This window comes from Podarcis pityusensis, assembly GCF_964106645.2.
Source record: "Podarcis pityusensis genome assembly, chromosome: Z".
Taxonomy (NCBI): Eukaryota; Metazoa; Chordata; class Lepidosauria; order Squamata; family Lacertidae; genus Podarcis; species Podarcis pityusensis.
The window spans coordinates 41,577,814-41,596,719 of NC_138044.1; the positions used below are offsets into that span (position 1 = coordinate 41,577,814).

Here is an 18,906-nt window from a genome sequence, read left to right on the forward strand (position 1 = left end):
AGCTTGAAGAAACCCCAAGAGAACTACTGCCAGCCAGAGATAGATTGACCAACTCATGCTATTTTTTATTTTATCTTTATTTACTCACTCACTCACTCACTCACTCAGTATAAGGCAATCCCCAATGTTCCTATGAATCCCCTCCCCTTCAGTCCCTTTATACAACCCTTAAAACTCCCAAAACCTACCTGTGTGAGAGACTTCTGCAGGTCAGCTGACCACTAGGCCAGGTCAAAAAGAGACCCCTGTAGCCAATACTTATTATTATTATTTCTTACCAGCCTCTCTCTCTCTCCTCATGTGCTTTTCAACAGCAGCTTATTCTACAGGCAATAATGCCTGCTTTAACTTTGTCAGAAATGCTGATGCTGATTTCTGAATATCAAGCTGCTTGTTAAAGGCACATATTCAGACCAGAATAATAGAATAACAGAAGAGCTGGATGGGACCACGAGGGTCATTTAGTCCAACCCCCTGCAATACAGGAATATTTTGCCCAGAGTGGGGCTCGAACCTACAACCCTAAGAGTCTCATGTACTACTAATTGAGCAATCCCAACTCCTGGGATCTAGGTCATTTCCCCCTCACTCTCTGGATAACCTGTAGGTAACCTGCCCACTAACTACCTGAATGCCAGGATAGGTACTGTAGCCTCAGATACACTGTACCAATTCAGATTAGAAGTTTTGAAAACATTGGTGCTTTCCTCCTCGTGTTCTAAAGATCTGCACTCTTGTTCTTTGGGTGAATCCCCTCCCTGGCTTCCTTTCTCAGGAGCGATGCTGCTGCTGCTTCCTTACCTGTGTGCTGCTACTTGAGGCAAGTCTTAGAGGTGCTTTGTCCGACTGGCCCATCGGTAACGACTGCCTAGTAGGGGTGCTGGCATCCGTGTGCCGTACAGATGACGTGGCTGAAAAAAAGCAGCATCTTTCAAGGATGCATGGAAGGCAGCATCCGAAAACCCCTTCCTGAGGAACTAAGAAATTAGCCTCACAATCCAGAGTTGGTGGGAAACATGGGGGAGAGCTGTTGCCAGTGTCTCTGCTCCCAACCTAGCAGGGGGAGAGCGGACGTGCAAATGAGCCCAAGGCACAAAGCTTTCGTGCTGCCAAGGGATACTCTGAAGTGGTTGGGAGAAACAACTGGATTAATCCAAGGCTCCTGACCCATCTGCTCCAGACCCAACTGCCTGCCTCCGTCCTGTTATAGAGGATGGAGAGTGGCAAAGGAAAACTGAATCAGGGAAGGATGGGCTGACTCCAATGCTGCTCTTGAACACTGGCCAGCTGCATTAGAACCACAACCACCCTTTGGTATCACAGCTGTCCCATGTGATACCTACATGCAGAGTCTGAGAGCGCTGTGTGAGAAGATCGCCGAGAGCTATGAGATGAAACCGACACCCTTTCCCGGCTGGCTTCTTGGTTGGTTACACATTGCCGGATATCAATGTAGCTACCGTGACTCTGGAAAGAGGCAAGTCCAGGAGAAAGAAAGCATCGTATCGTTAGCAGCAGAGATCAGCACATGCTTAACAAACAACAGCAAAAGCAGCAAAGCACTGCTCTTCCAACATGGAGGTAGATTGCCCTCTTTGGAGCAAATGATTTTTCAATTCCTCTTTCCACCTTCTCCCAAGTGTGTCTCCGGGCTACAACTCCCATCATTCTCGACCTCTGCCATGCTGGGTGGCGGTGATGGGAGTTGGGAATCTAACAACATCTGGAGGGCCACAGGTTCCTCACTCCTGTCTTAGGTTTATCTAAGTGCTATTTTTCTAGGAAATTAAAGAGGTGCCGGAACTATGAAGGCCTCCCTTGTTCTCTTACAATGGCAACGGTGTGCACCTGAGAGCTGCCGGACCTGAGCTGCAGTGAGTTCCAGCTGGGGGGGGGGGAGCGCCCTGGGTTTATGTTTTACTTGACACATAGGCATCTCTCGGAAATATAATCCCAATGGTAAAGCAACAAAGTTGTCTGTGAATCCATGGCAATGCAGCATATCTGCAAGAATAGAAACCTGCTACCTGCAGGTGAACTGGTTCATATCACTGCTATGGGAAATAGGTGGAAAGGCTGTCTGTTGCCAAGCACCAGGTGCATTTTCCATGGTACGACATTGTGGCTTTTCTGTCCTTCTGCTCCCCTATCGCTTTTACCCATCACTGCCGTATGACGACAGAGTCGTGCATAAAAATAGAAATGCTCTTTTATAATTAGCTCCCTTCTGCCCACTTTCTCTCAACATGTCACAGGCTTTCAACAGTATATGCAGAATTAATGAATAAATGGCCAAATTAGGGAGGCCGACTAGAAAAATAGGGTTGCTGAGGACTCATATTACGGAGAGTGGAATGAGTATGGAAGGTGAAAAAGGAATCAGTCAGTTTACTGGCAATATCCTTCGTGAGCTTCATTAGCCCCTTAATTGGTAGCTCCCATCAGACGTAGCAGCAAAATGGCCTCGCTGTATTTAGGCCAATTCTAGTTAGCCCTCCGTTTAAGTTAATGTATAGGATTCGAACATCATGTTGCCCGTACAATCACATTCAACAACCTCCCACGTAGCAAACACAATATTGATTCCATTACCTTGGGGAAATGCAATTACCTCGCAAGTACAAAACATTAAGTCTGCTCTCCACAACAAAAGTACAACTTTGAGGGGTTCTGTAGACAACACTGGGGTGGGTGGTGTCCGTGTTTAACCACTGAACAGAACAGGATAAAAGATTAATGATCCTGATCACACAGAGACCAGTGATGGTGCCAGCCAGCAGTGAGAATTCTGTGGGTCAGCTGTGTGTTAGTGTGACGCAGCGCAGGAACTGCCACGACTGTGAAGGCCCCCCTATCCTAATATATGCCTCTGTGATGATATGGCAAAGGGGCAGCCACAGAGCCAATTCGAACAGGCAAGCACATCACCTGACAACTTGGTAGTTGGATGCGTGGATCCATTTCGCTGGATTTTATTTCTGGTGCTGCTTTGGCATCTCATTATGAAAACCCTGGCAAGGTTTATTTTTAAAATGTTAACTGAGTTGACCCTATTAACTGGGCAGGCTATGACGATGCCCGATTGATTTCTTTTCTTTAAAAAAAAAAGGCAATGGAAACTGTTGTCATGACCACAGCTCTGCCCACCCTCTGGACAGCATTCTGCCTAGCCTTTAAAAACACAGCAGCAATCCAGAGAGAAAACAGATCAATAAATCATTCCTTCACTTCCAATCTTTGTCTGGCTAGAACAGGTGATTCAGCATAAAAGTCCTAAAGATGTAGCTTCTGGAAATGCTGCCAACTGGCCTCCAGTCATCTCATTCCACGTATGGGTAGCATGGAACTGTACACATTATATGCTGTCCGTAGCTCAGAGGCAGAAAACAGGTCCTGTTTGTGGGTTTCCTCCAGGAACGTGGCTGGCCACCGAGAGAACAGGATGCTAGGCTGGGTGGGGCATGGATCTGACCCAGAGGGGCTTTTCCTGTGCCATTCCCGGCACAAAGGTCCCCGTCCCACCTTCGACAAATCTTTCTTTTCAACAGTAGGAGTAGGAAAATCAGCAACATTCATGTGGGTGAGGGAGGGGAGAAAGTTTCCTTCTTCTTCTGTTTTTTAAAAAAAATAGTATTAAACAGACTTCCGGGAGATGATGGCACCTGGTCAAGTCTCCACTGAGTCTCTGCTGTGTGAGTAGGAGCTCTAATTATCAAATGACTGATAAAAAGGCTCAACCTATGAAAGTAACTGCCAACTTTTATCAGTAACAGACTCCGGGAGCTGTCAGGTAGACTTTCAAATCTCCCCTCCCTTTTGAAGCTACTTAAATCAGTGGAATCTGGCTTCCTCCATAGACCAGCTTTTACCTGTAACCACTGCCATGTGTAACACACACACACCCCCCCCCGGCGCACATGAATGCCCAGCCCTGCTCACCCAACTTTGGAATCCAGAGTTTTCTCCCCACCTTAGTCCCTCACCCAAATGTCGTGTCCCCCCCCCAAAAGGTTCCAAATGTAACTTTTTAGGCCATTCCTATCCTGCTTCAATCCCTGGCATCATATATCAAAATATTTTGGGGGAGGGGGAGGGGAAGCTTAGAAAAAGACTAATTGCATCCTAACAAAACCTGGAAGAGCTGCTGCCAAGATGGGAAGCCTGGCACCCTCCAGAAGTTGCTATTCTACAACTCCCAGCATCCTTGACTGGGTGGGAGCGATGGAGTCCAGTAACACCTGGAGGAACTAATGATGTTGATGCTGATGATGGTTCTCATGTCCCCAAAATGCCATCTTGCCACCAGGAGCAAAAACACATTTCTAACAGCTCTTACTTGCTCATCCCAGCACACAATACCTTCAAAGACGAAGATGCTAGTTCAATGGATGACTCTTCAAGGCCAAGATCTCTTCTTTTTTCAGCTCGAACCTCAGCATAACTATATATGTGTGTGTGTGATATATATGTATATATCGCATAGGAAAGGAAAAGAATAGAGAAGTTGGGTTAGGGTTTCCACAGTTGGGGCACCACCTCAGAGACAGCCTTCTTGCATGATGCCAATCATATCTTGGAATTCAATGGCACACTCAAGATCTGGTCATAAAGGCTGAATGGATCCACACAGCAGGAGTGGTTGTCATGAACCTATGGCACTCCAGATGTTGCTGGCTACAATTCTCATTATCCCTGACCACTGGGGATGCAAGGAACTATGATGAGAACTATAGTCCATAATATCTTGAGGGCACCAGGTTCGGAAATGATGTTCTAGAGTGCACACTCAGTTCGCCATATAGGATTCTCACCAAAACTCACCCATCACCCTTAGTGACTATACATTTCAGCAGAAGATCAGACAAAGAGGTAGGCAAAGTAGCCTTTTGCAGAAGCTTGTATGCCATTAATGATTCCACCCAGTTTCACCACTAGCACAGTACTTTCCTACGGCGAACACTGACTTTGGATCAGAGCAATGGGACTATGTGACAGCTGTCTCATAAGAAGTCAGATTGATGGTCCATCAAGCCCAACAGTTTGACTGGCAGCGGCTCTCTTAGGTAATCTAAAATCTTTAACTGGAGTGACTTACAGGGCTTTAAGAGACCCCCCCTTTTTTTATATATCCCACCCATTCACTGTAAGAACAGTGCTCAGAGTGGCTTAAAACAATCTGCAATTATAAAACATGTCTGAAAAACCAATGCTATAAAAACAAATGTAAGAGCAAAGGGAGATCAGGCAAAATCTGCCCAAAACTCATTGAATGCCTGCTGTAACAACATCATAGTTGCCCCAATTTGCACATAAAGCTAAACCATGGTTTACCATGGTGCAACTGGACTTCTCCATGACCCTTCCCCTCTGCAGGGAGGCGGGACCGATTCAGATGGTCCGCCCCCGCCACTTAATGGATCCAAATGGTTTCCAGAGAGTGGTAGGGGATGTTTTATCCCATGTTGATGGCCTTTCAGCTGATTCCCTGGTGGCCCGCTGGAATGTGGAGTTAACCAGGGCTATTGACTGTCTGGCTCCAAAGCGCCCTCTCCGATTGCATGGAGTCCGGACAGCCCCGTGGTTTTCCACGGATCTGAGGGCAATGAAACAATCGTTGAGACGGCTAGAGCGCCGGTGGCGGATAACCCATTCTGAATCTGACTGGACACGGGTTAGAGCTCAATGTCGAGCCTACCAAGTGGCGATAGCGACGGCGAAGAAGACTTTCTTCACCACCTCTATTGCATCTGCGGAAAACAGCAGCAGGAGACTCTTTCAGGTGGTTCGCAATTTAGTGGAACCACCTGCTCCATCAGGGCCCAGTAGCGGCCACATGATCTCCTGCAATGACTTTGCAAAGTTTTTTGCAGATAAAGTCGCTCAGATTCGAGAAGAGGTAGACTCCACTGTGGGAGCAGGGCCGGGGCGGGAGAGTGCTAGAGTCCTGTCTAGTCAAGTTGTGTGGGATCAATTCCAATCTGTTACCCCCGAGGATGTGGACAGGCTGCTTGGACGAGTGAAACCAACCACTTGCCTCCTTGATCCTTGCCCATCCTGGCTTATAAAAGCTAGCCGGGAAGGACTGGGCGATGGGCTTCGTGGGGTGGTGAATACTTCCCTCCGTGAGGGAGCCTTCCCAGTCCCGCTGAAAGAGGCGGTTATTAAACCGCTTCTTAAAAAACCATCTTTAGATGCGGCCACGATAGCCAACTATCGCCCAGTCTCAAATCTTCCATTCTTGGGCAAGGTGATTGAGCGAGTGGTTGCTGAACGACTCCAGGCACGCCTGGAAGAAGCGGACCATTTGGATCCCTTCCAGTCGGGATTCAGGCCTCATCATGGGACTGAAACTGCCTTGGTCGCACTGGTTGATGATCTCTGGCGGGCTAGGGACAAAGGTGAGAGCTGTTTCCTAGTTCTGCTGGATCTCTCAGCGGCGTTTGATACCATCAACCATAACATCCTTCTGGACCGTCTTGAGGGGCTGGGAGCTGGGGGCACTGTTATACAGTGGTTCCGTTCCTTCCTCCTGGGCCATGTTCAGAAAGTGGTGGTGGGGGATGAGTGTTCAGACCCCTGGGCCCTCACTTGTGGGGTGCCTCAGGGTTCTGTCCTCTCCCTCATGCTTTTCAACATCTACATGAAGCCGCTGGGAGAGATCATCAGGGGATTTGGGCTGGGTGTTCATCAGTATGCAGATGATACCCAGCTCTACCTCTCTTTCAAATCAGAACCAGTGAAGGCAGTGAAGGTCCTGTGTGAGTGCCTGGAGGCGGTTGGAGGTTGGAGGTTGGATGGCGGCTAACAGATTGAGGTTGAATCCTGACAAGACAGAAGTACTGTTTTTGGGGGACAGGAGGCGGGCAGGTGTGGAGGATTCCCTGGTCCTGAATGGGGTAACTGTGCCCCTGAAGGACCAGGTGCGCAGCCTGGGAGTCATTTTGGACTCACAGCTGTCCATGGAGGCACAGGTCAAATCTGTGTCCAGGGCAGCTGTTTACCAGCTCCATCTGGTACGCAGGCTGAGACCCTATCTGCCTGCGGACTGCCTCGCCAGAGTGGTGCATGCTCTGGTTATCTCCCGCTTGGATTACTGCAATGCGCTCTACGTGGGGCTACCTTTGAAGGTGACCCGGAAACTACAACTAATCCAGAACGCGGCAGCTAGACTGGTGACTGGGAGCGGCCGCAGAGACCACATAACACCGGTCTTGAAAGACCTACATTGGCTCCCAGTACGTTTCCGAGCACAATTCAAAGTGTTGGTGCTGACCTTTAAAGCCCTAAACGGCCTTGGTCCAGTATATCTGAAGGAGCGTCTCCACCCCCATCGTTCTACCCGGACACTGAGGTCCAGCACTGAGGGCCTTCTGGCGGTTCCCTCACTGCGAGAAGCCAAGTTACAGGGAACCAGGCAGAGGGCCTTCTCGGTAGTGGCGCCTTCCCTGTGGAACACCCTCCCACCAGATGTCAAAGAGAACAACAACTACCAGGCTTTTAGAAGACATCTGAAGGCAGCCCTGTTTCGGGAAGCTTTTAATGTTTGATGTATTATAGTATTTTAATATTCTTTTGGAAGCCGCCCAGAGTGGCCGGGGAAGCCCAGCCAGATGGGCGGGGTATAAATAATAAATTATTATTATTATTATTATTATTATTATTATTATTATTATTACCATAGCCAGCTTGTGCTGTGGCAAGCACTGGCCTTACACAGTTTCCCATTCTGGTGAAGTCACAAGGAAGAGATCAGAAGCTTCCACTTCCATTATAGATTGTGTCTAAATCCTAAACTATAGTGAATCTTAACAATGGTTACGGGGCGGAGGGAGGGGAGCCTGCTTTGTAAACTATGGTCGAAGCCACTTATCACAGCTAAGCCTAACCACAGTCTCCATGGCTTCAGGCATCAGAATAAATTGTGACTATCCTAAACTGGAAGCAAAAGCTTCTGCTCTCCCCCTCACTCATGAGGAGGAGAGTATATGAGCTGCTGCTGCTCATTGTCATAATGTTTATTACATTTATAACTCCTTATTATATTTATAACTCTTCAAGCAGGACAACACTAAATCACATTCTACCTTTGCATTTGAATGCAGCCATCATTAATATATAATACGATGACAGACAGGGAGAAATGATTTTATTCTAAAGAACCATTTGCTTTAAAAGTTGCTAATTGTGCTGCTGCCTGTTATCAGTTTTTCTCATTTACCCATTAAATTGCTTGGGAGAGGGGACCCTCTAGAACAGAGTAAAATTGGCAGCTGATACTGTTTCTAGGCTTCTCTTTCGGCTGCCAAAAATAAAAGAGTAATAAAAATACAGTGACATTCTCCCCCACTTCCCAACCCTAATCATTTTATATAACGGAGCGCCTTATCGAGCCAATAGACATAGCCAAATATTTGAACAGACATAGCTGAAGACGCAGATAAATGGCAGCAGAAATTGTGTGCCGTTTCTTACCTAACAACCGTGTGGGTGCACACAATAAACTCAGGCTTGGAGTTCCACTGATGATAAGTGACGTAGTACTGTGTTTGTAACCATATCCATTGCTGGCCTTTGGTTAAGAACCTGTAGTAGCAGGACTTGCCTTTTCCAAACTGCATCACTGCATATGAAAACAACCACTTAGTTAACATCACCAACGTATTAGGCTTTTTGTAATCTTTGATCTGGAGAAACATTAATGCTCTTCCAGGCATGTGCATAAAAAGCTGTGCATAATCCCTGTGCATGCCAAAATAACACCCATTGTAAGGGCCAAAATTCATATAGAGTGAATAAAAGGCCTGTCTAAAAAGTTTGAACGTGTCAGGTAGGATTCTGACTCCTCAGTACCTTCAAATATCTCCTGGCTCCACTTCTATTCCTGCCCTGCCATATCTGGGGCCGCTTTTGCACTCTGCTCTGACTTGTAAGCTTGTTTTTCAGCCGGGGGGGGGGGGGATGTTGCTGTCAGAAATTCACTGCCTCCTTTTCAAACCATCTAAGTACACCTCTGTCTATTTTCAGAGCAGGAAAATGGAAAGAGGCAGAAATTTGATCTGAAAAGCAAAAGCATAGCTGCTAATTCAAAATGTTCACAGCTTTTGCACTTCGAAAATTGTAAACAGGCCTGCCCCCCCCCCCACCTCCCACATCAGCTGAAAGACAAGAGCACAGTTGCTAGACTGCACACTGGCAAGTTGCTCTGTCCTTCCATAAGGGGCTTGTACATTTTGTGACCCACCAAACTCAAATAATTCCAAGGTTTCAAGAAAAATCAAGTCTGGGGTATGCTTGCTTGTTTGTTTGTTTGTTTGTTTGTTTGTTTGTTTGTTTGAAAAAACAAGGGTAGTAGGACTTCTCAAGAACCTGAAAAACAAATAGCTGTTTGGTGCTTCTTCCCTGAGAGCTGCAACATTATTATTGTCTCTGTGTTGTACACTCTTTTCCCCCTTTTACTCCTGGGCAGAGTTGGGGATTCCAAGTCCCATCACCTGTGTTTATTGGTAACGCTGATGGGAGTTGGAGTCCAACACACATGGAGAGCCATAGGTTCCGCTTCTTTGAAATGATGGGGGCCCAACTCACTCCAGCAGTCCTAATTAACTAGCACAGTGGTACCTCAGGTTAAGAACCTAATTCATTCTAGAGGTCTGTTCTTAACCTGAAACTGTTCTTAACCTGAGGTACCACTTCAGCTAATGGGGCCTCCCACTGCTGCCGCGCAATTTCTGTTCTCATCCTGAAGCAAAGTTCTTAACCCGAGGTACTATTTCTGGGTTAGCAGAGTCTGTAACCTGAAGTGTATGTAACCTGAAGCATATGTAACCCGAGGTACCACTGTAATTCTAAAGCTTCAGCATGAATCTTTGTGTTGCAACCAGGCAACTCTACATAGAGTTGATCAGAAAGAATCCTGTGTTAGCACTGCAGGGATTTGCACTTGAGTAAACAATTCCCCAATACACTGGCAAAGCGAAGAACCCTGAGAAAAGCAGCTGAAATCTGAAGCTCCTAAATGCTGCAATTACCCCACACCCTGATCAAAACAAACAAACAAACAAACAAACATATCAAAAAGCTTCCTAACAATGACAAGTAACAAACTGCAAGATGTTCATATATTTCTATCTCCTCCAGCTTCAACCCCAAAGTGAGAGCTGCCCCTTTTTCCTACAGGCTCTCCTCTTCTATGTTAATAGCAGCTTGGCATACACAAAAGTCTGGCATCCTGGGGTTTGGGTGGCATCTAGTTCCACGTGTTAAATTTACATGCATTGGGCTGCCGTTAGAGGCATAGTAGCAGCACTAATGGGGGGGGGGGGATCAGCCACTCCACCCCAAAGTATTAGCAAGCAGCCTAGACCCTCTGCAGTTACAGAGAGACAGCCAGGGTCTGCGAAGGCCTGAGGAGACCTAAAAGAGAAGCGAACAACAAAACTTGGCAGGGAGTTAAGTACGCCTCTTAATCTGGTTAACGAGAACATCCAGCACACTCTGTAACAGGTCATGCAATCCAGACACTGCCAGGAGTTAGGGTGAGCACTGCAGCAGAGATCAGTTTAATTTTTCTCCCTTCAGTCCCTGCAGCAAAAATACATCTATTGGTCTGCTGGAGATTTCATGTGGAAACCAAATACTGCCGGGGCTTTTTGGGTCCATCGTTACAAGATCCAAGAGAAATCATCCTATGTATGAAGAGTATATATATATATATATATATATATATATATATAGGAGCATGTGCCTTGCAAACCACTGAGCAAAGTAAGGTATTAATAATAAAGGCTATGTCTCTTCAATTTAGTCCTCTGAAACAGCTTCAAAAACACAGGTGGTAGAGAGGTAACATAAGAAGGCTGAGTCCCAAACTAGATTTGACGTTAAATACATCTTTGCTTTTAGCATGCACACTTTTAAAAATGCAACTATTAATTTGTTTGTATGTTTTCATTTTCTTTCTTTTTTTTTTACATGATTTCTTTCCTGCTTCTCACAATTTCGTACACACCCCTCACCTTAAGGTCCCAGGGCAGATTACAACAGAATAGACAATGTTAAAACAAATAAACCCATTACAATTATAATAGCAGCTCCATCTGGGGGTTTAGGCTGATAATAATATAGATTTCCATCCTTCCTTTGAAACTGCTATTTGTGTTTGAGCCAGTGAGAGTTTTTCTCCCAATTCCAGAAAAACCCAATGGCGGCAGGGGAGGGATATTTCCTCCCAGTGAAGATACTAACTTCAAATAAGGCAAATAAGGCAGAGTAAATTCCCTTTATGCCTGTTCTAATTCCGTTCATTATCAGTACTCCCAGCTAATACAATCTGCATTTTAAAAAACAACAACAGCCAAACAACCCTGCATGCTAAATGCAAATATAGGTTTAATGTCCAGTCTAATTTGTCTCTGGGTTGACATCATTTTACAGTTAAGTTTTCCATCACAAATGGTTTTCGTATGGCTGCAGTGATTTGCACAGGTGTCCTAAGCTTAGGGTGGAGGGTGGAGAGAGAGAACAAGAAATGCAATTAAAATACACACATCTGACAGTCCACTGCACATAGTGAACAGAGACACTTACAGTGTTCGTGGCACCGAGCAAGAAGTTCCAGGTCGTCTGCATGGTAATAGTCATAACCTGAAGTCCCAAGCACCTCAAAGGGTAAATAACCTATAATAGGTGGGGCCCTGGAACAAGAAGGGAGGAAAGTTGTGAGTACAAAGTTTGCCGTTTTGAGAGCTCTTTAGTGGGGGGGGGGGAAGCATTATCCTGAAATTATTTTATCGTGTCTTGCAAGAAAGATGTGTTGGTTGCAATCTTATCTGCAATATGCTTGGAAACAAGTCCTACTGAATTCAATGGAGCTTACTCCTGGATAGACAGCATAGGATTGCACCATATCTTAGCTAGCGCTAAAGAGAGATTGCTTAAGAGGATGAATGGCAATGTAAATAATTATTGTTGTTAAAAGTAACCCGCCTTAAGCCTTGAGAGAGCCAATCAGAACTCACCCTACTAGTCTAAATGGGCCAATGGCCTGAGCCGATGTTAAGTCAGCTTCCTACGTATGTCGTTAAGGAGTTTACTCACTTCTTGGGATTTAAGCAGCAAATGGGGAGAGGGAAGTGAGTCATTCATTACCAAATGCCTGAGAGGTTTTATAAGTTGACAGACGCTCAGGGTTCCCAGATGGGGAACCAAACAATTTGTGCGCTACGGTTAGTGCTGTGTGTACATGCCATGATTATAGAAGCTGCTTCCTAAGACTCCCAACCCTTTTGTTTAAACAAAGAATCATATTTCTACCCATTATGAGCACATAGTCTTAAAAGCACATGGCCAAAACCAGGGGATTTGCTGTGGTCAGAAGTCTGGGGCTTCCGTTTCCTCCCTAGCTCCTCGTCCGCCAGTCCCCCATGAAAAGCAGAGAAGGAACAATTTATGTGAAGTTGTTTTTTAATAATAATAATAATAATAATAATAATAATGAAGAAACCATGCAAAGTAAGGGTAAATCATGATAACAGGTGATATTTGTTTTTAACCATCTTTTAATTTTTAAGTTTCGTTTTAATAAATTAAATTAATTATTATTACTGTTTCTGAATTTAAATGTCCCTTACAGTCATCATGGCTGGCAGCCACTGATAGAGGTTCCCTCCATCAATTAAGCTAACAATCACCTTTTAACACAGCAGTAGGGGTCCTATGGCCCTCCAAATGCTGTTGGACTACAATTCCCAAAAACCCCAGCTGTTCATAGTATCTTGTAATTGTAGAGTTGGAAAGGACCCTGAGGGTCATCTGCAGGAATATGCAGTTGGCCCATATGGGGATCAAACCAGCGCTAGTGGAGCTCTAGCTGTGAATTTGTCCCTGCCTGGAGAAGCTTCATCTATGGCCACCTATCAAATCAACCTGCTGTTAAGGGCATACTAGACTAGTAGGCTGAGTCGTTTCTCCACTTCCCACACCAACCCCAATCTCAACAAACCACAGCAAACTTGTCTGTGAGCACAGCCACCACCACTGGGGAAAGCTTTTCATTAAGCCAAGTCTCCTATGGTCAGGGAATAATCTTCAAACAGCTGTGTGACAAAATGTGTACAATGACTCCTGCATAATTGTTCTGATTACACCTAAGAACAGGCCAATATATAAGTTGCAAGCAGAACAACATATCCTTCCCTTCCACATAAGGCATAATTTGGCAATCTACGCATTCATGCCCTCAGTCCTGCCTTTCAGCACAAGCCGAAACTTGTTTACTAAAACCTGAGTCTTGCTTTGCACTCCCAGGTAAGTAAAAATATGCACAGGACTGCAAACACTCTTTCAACAAAGAGCTTGTGTCGGCTCTCAGAAGGAACAGTTAACAGTAAATTCTGCACAATTTTGAGCAAACAATTCAGGGTAGAGATGTGTGCGTATGCACTGAGGAAACAGTTAATGCTCTTAGAAATTACGGCATTCACAAGAACAAGCTGGAGGCTTTTTATTGCATAACAGAATAACATCTTCCTTCCTTTTAGTCACTCTCAGTATGCTTTTTGCAAGAGGAAAGGCAAGTGTCACAAAGCAACCTACAAATAGGTTATAAAAACCAGCGAGATTGAATTCAGCTGGGGGGGCAGTGCGTTGCAAAGTGTGCTACATATCGGGGCAACAGGAATCAACCCAAAGTGAATACTTCCCTCCCCCGCAAAAATGGTACAAGAAATATGAAGGCATGTTATGTGTGTTTCTTAGGTTTATGCCTAATATTTTCAAAGATTTCACACAGATATGCTCATTGGAGACCTACAACTGGCTGAGTGGGTTGTCTTTGTATAACAGGACTGCCTAACCTGTGGCCCTCCAGATTTTCCCAGGATGGCCAACTGTGAGGAATGATGGAAATTATGGCTCACAACAGGTGAGCCATCCTACTGTATGTGTGAAGCAGAGCTTCATGCAGGAAAAAAAGGTCTATCAGTAGCTGCTAGACACTGACAAGCAAAATCTGAACACAACGTTGCAGTATAAACTATTCCTGCTCAGGTTTCCAGCCACACATGCCCTTTTCCAGGTTGTTCCATTCCACCTGCCTTACTTTCCCATCTTCAGCATTCAGCTAGACATTCCATGGCTATTTAGCATGGTCAGTCCTCACTGGGCTGATGTTAAGATTTCCCTCCATTAGGGCCCTTAAACTTTTTATTTGTACTTCTGAACGTCTTGGGGCTCCCTTGTGCGTGGATGGTGCTGTTTCGGCTACAGAAGGGATCCACTCTTGGGACAATAAGTTCACTACCGGAATACATGCGTAAGCTGACTAAATGGAATATTCAGGTTGAGAGGCAGCATGACCGCAACCTCAATGAGTATTAGTTGCTTGTCTCCATCCTGATTTTGGGCTTCACTAATCTAGCAGGACTCTTCTTATGTTGGCAGTGGAATGCATATCGATAGATGTTTATGGAACACCAGAGCAAAACTACTGAGTGCGTCCATATTTGCCTGAGGGACTATCTCACTAACCATGCAATCCTATGCATCTTTGCATAAAGAGGCACTGTGTTATAGTGGTTTGTGTTGGATTAAAACCTGGGAGATGTGGGCTCAAACCCCCACTCAGTCATAAAGCTTTGAGTGGTGGGGTGTGTACATAGCTGTAGTCTAAAAAACCAGGAAGGCACCAGGTTGCAGAAAGTTGCTCTGATGCAAAGTCAATTATTTCCCATAGAAGTTTATCAAGGCTGCAGTCCTAAGAAAAAACTCAAAGAGGCTTCTGAGTACGCATGCATAGGATCACGAATTACAAGTGTCTTTGATTACACTTTGTTTAGGTAATATTATCAGGTTCCCAAATTTTGTAGCATTTCTTTTACCTCACTAAAAATCTCCCCCCCCCCAAAAACCCCCTAATTCGCTGCAAAAGTCAACCTTTCTTTTTGGTCCAGCACTTATAAATACAAGGGCGATGTTGTTAACAAATTGCCAGAAAATGCTGTGGAGAGATCGTAAAGTGATTTCAGAACTGTCTGTACTGTTGAAGGAGAACAGATCCTTCAAGTAATAACAAAAGTATTAACAGTTACCTAGCTGTGATCTGCTAATGAGTGGCATATTAGCAGTACAAGCTGAAAAGCATACCCCCTCATTTTTAGGTTATTCATTGCTTAGGATATTTGTAACTTCCTGTGCTGCTTGGAATTTGGGCATTCTTCTTAGGATTTCCGAATAGGAAACTGGTGACTCAGCATGGTATGAAATGCAAGAATAAGTAACACAGAAATTGCAGTGTCCCATTGTACTATTGGGAAAATGGAGCTTAAGGACAAGTAATGCAAATAAAACAGCAAAAGGAGGATATTGCACATCCATGCACACACATACACAAGTCTGTAAAGACACTGTATTAACCTGCCCCATCCCACACAAAACCCATGTTCACCTGATCAAATCTAGCTTTATAAGTCAGGCTATATGCCTGCATGCAGTTCCTTTGCTGACACTTTGCTCCTTCTTCCACATGAGTTATCAAAACAAACCAGGAACCACAGTGAACCATAACTTCCCATTGCACATGAACTGGAAACTATGGCTTCAAAGCGAGCTTTAAAGAGCCACAGCCCTTTGTCAGTATCTTCTAGTCTGGAGGATCAGTTTTGCTATATGTCCGGAATTTCCTGGACATAACTGGAATATGGCAGTTGGAAGCAGTGTTGGAAATCGCTGAAATGCCCAGGAAGTCTATTATTTTGCCGAATTTCCTTAAAAAGCTCAACAACTTTTGTGTCTAGATTTTCATTTTTTGGAAATATGGCAATCCTATTTCTGAATGTTTTGGAAGTTGAATGGACTTCTGGAACGGATTCTGTTCGACTTCCAAGGTACAACTGTACTTTGAAACATACACTACTTTTTTCTGTGGATTCTGAAAGCTAGGATAGCCATGCCTAGACAGCATGAATAATATGCATCCAATTGGGAGAGGCTGAGTACAGTGGTACCTCGGGTTAAGAACTTAATTCATTCTGGAGGTCTGTTCTTAACCTGAAACTGTTCTTAACCTGAAGCACCACTTTAGCTAATGGGGCCTCCTGCTACCGCTGCGCCACCGCTGAACAATTTCTGTTCTCATCCTGAAGCAAAGTTCTTAACCCAAGGTAATATTTCTGGGTTAGCGGAGTCTGTAACCTGAAGTGTATGTAACCTGAGGTACCACTGTATATGAGTGGTTTCACACCACTGCCTCAAGGAAGGACTTCCTGTGACTTTTTTTGTTTAAAATAGTAAAACAGTTTCCGACAATACTCCCCCCCCCCCGAGAACTGTATACAATCCATATCTTGTCTTTGTAATTCTCCCCTTTCCATGTAAATTATTTAAGGCTGCCTGTGTATGGTTTATTACTTTATTGCAAATTAATTGCTTGTATTGTCTTGGCAGATTAGACCTTTTAATAGAAAAACATACTAAGAGGTCTATAAATCAACTAGATCTTTTTAATAAGAATATAAAAGAATTCTGCCCCAGTTTCATACCACATCAATTTCATTAGCTAAGGATCTGATTTGAAGTATAGTAAGTCAACCTCTCCACTCTCCTCCTCCCATGTGGTCAAGAGGAAGATTTTAGCAGGTTTTTCTCATTTTCCCTTGGCTTGTTTTGCACAGAGACGGGGTGCAGTTAGTAACAAACCCTCGACAGCTTCAACAGAAGCTAACTTCAAAACATGGTTTCTTCAGCTTGTTTTAAACAGAAGCCAAAACCTATGTTCTACTTCTGGCTGTGTGGGAGGCAGAACTATGCACTCTCAAGACTCTCATTTTCTCTTTTTCTGCTCCGACATGTTTCGTTAAACCATGGTTTAGTGGGTGTGAAGTGCAGCAGCGAGTGATAACTACCCTTGCTTTCCCACATATTGTAGAATGATGGTTGTGCAATTCATGTGCCGCAGCTGCAACAAAAGATGTCTCTCCCATATTGGCCTACAGTAGGTGCTGTATCTCTCCAATGGTCTGGCTTCACCCCAAAGGCACATTCATTAGTCAAACAACAGGTTGTGCATATAAACCACAAGGTTTATATAATATAATATATATAATATAATATAAACCTTAATCAGAGTTGTCTTCAAATGCTTTGACAGAATACACAAGCGTTAAACATGTGTAGAGGAGCAAGGAGGCATATTTCTACTGCATGCACAGGGCTTCTCTCAGGCCTTTGTGCATTAGGCACAAATCCTGAAAAGTCAGAGATCACAAGTGCATGGAAATTTCTAAGTGTGTTTAGTTAAATGTGTTCAAGAAGCCCCACCCCACCTTCAGACCTTTCTGCCAAACTTGGTCATTGTTTCCTTTACAGAAACGGGAGCAATTATTTACCGAGCGTGCAATTTACCTATGGAACTCATGGCCACAAGATGCTGCAAAGGTCATACACCACATTCACACAGTGTTTTTAAAATGTTAAGATAAGCATATGAAGCATATCTCTGTGTCTGCTAGGCTGTGAGCAATGGTAGTCACAAATGCAACCTCCATACTCTGTGACAAAATAAGGTAGATTAAAAAAATACATTCCTTGGGTTACGGAAGCCCTTCTATTATAAAAAGGGAATCTTTGGAACCAACTCTTAACATCTGAGTATTATAACTTGGGGAATCAATAGCAGATGTTGTGAAAGGAGAGAATGCTGAACTAATAAACATTTGACCCAATGTGTCAATTTTAATGCTCTCAGATTTACTTAATTCGACTATGAATCCAAATCCTGGTTAGGAATTAAGATGAGTTTGTCTTCTCCAACTCTTCCCCCCCTCCCCCACTTCCACCTTGAGGTGGTTTCTCCCCTCCCCTTAAAAATGCATTAATTTAAAACAAACATATCCATCTCACCTGTGGTCTAAAAACAAAAATTTCCATTCCAGGCTGTGTCTCGATGTGAATTCTTCACATGGTTCTTCCACATTGCAAAGTTCCTGCAGAAACAGATGGTAGGACAAGGTTTTTTCCTCCTCTTTCCTCCCCCCCCCCCTTTATAAATGCAGCTCTTGGAAAACAAATACGTCTTTCTGACAAACACATGGGCCATATGGTGAATGAGGCTGCTGGGTTTGCAGGACTTTGAAAAAACCTGATGAAAATTGCTCCCAACTACATTCCTCTACGTTCCTTGCTTATTTTATTTTTCTATGGGTGCAGACCAAAAGGCTGCATTAACTTAGCCAAGGTTGTTAAATGAGTCAGTGTCAGAGAGAGCATTACAACCTATTGGCCCAAAGCTGCTGAACAACAAGGATGAGAAATCTCAAGTGAACATGATAATGGAGAAGGTTTGCAGGCTCACTTGGCAAAGGACATGGCTATTCTGTCACAAACAACATGCAACCTGATGCTTCTGCACCAGCATTGGAAATCCCACATATAGATTCACTGTGTAGCCATGTGTTAGCCCTTACCTACAGCCTTGCAAATAAGCCTACAAATTCCACTAGCCTGCCAAAACCTTTCCTAGCCAGATGAGCAAGGGATGGAGAACTATGTCTGTTCTGCAACTGTCTGCTGTATTCCTGTGCTGGCCATTTAGGAGGGATGGAGTGCTCTCCCTCTCTCTCTCTCTCCTACCTGCATGGAATTCCTTCTCACCTCTTGCTACCAGGCTTGAACCTAAATACCAGGCTGCTGTATATAGCTAAGGAAGCGAATAGCATGGCCCTATGAGTGAACCCTAGCTGACAGAAGACAGAAGGGCATGTCTGATACTCCTGGGAAGAAGGGCTACAGTTACATAGCAGGCCTTGCACTGAGCAATTTTATATTTTTTATAACTAAGCCCCAGTTTCTAGTTGGGGGATTGAATCCATGATGTATGAAAATTCAGTCAAGTTCCCATGATTCTACAGTCAA

At 44.4% G+C, this 18,906-nt stretch overlaps 1 protein-coding gene across 10 annotated transcripts in view; it reads right to left on the reverse strand.

Annotated features, from left to right (window-relative positions):
• PASD1 (PAS domain containing repressor 1) overlaps window positions 1-18,906 on the reverse strand; it is a 107,223-nt gene that overhangs the window by 19,262 nt on the left and 69,055 nt on the right. For all 10 annotated transcript variants that reach the window (XM_080991102.1, XM_080991108.1, XM_080991105.1 and 7 more), the window contains exons 9-14: window positions 17,896-17,978; window positions 11,587-11,693; window positions 8,473-8,620; window positions 4,360-4,441; window positions 1,344-1,467; window positions 802-911 (exon numbers count right to left, since the gene is read on the reverse strand). In XM_080991102.1, coding sequence (XP_080847228.1) covers window positions 802-911; window positions 1,344-1,467; window positions 4,360-4,441; window positions 8,473-8,620; window positions 11,587-11,693; window positions 17,896-17,978 — 654 coding nt within the window. The remainder of the gene's footprint in view (window positions 1-801; window positions 912-1,343; window positions 1,468-4,359; window positions 4,442-8,472; window positions 8,621-11,586; window positions 11,694-17,895; window positions 17,979-18,906) is intronic.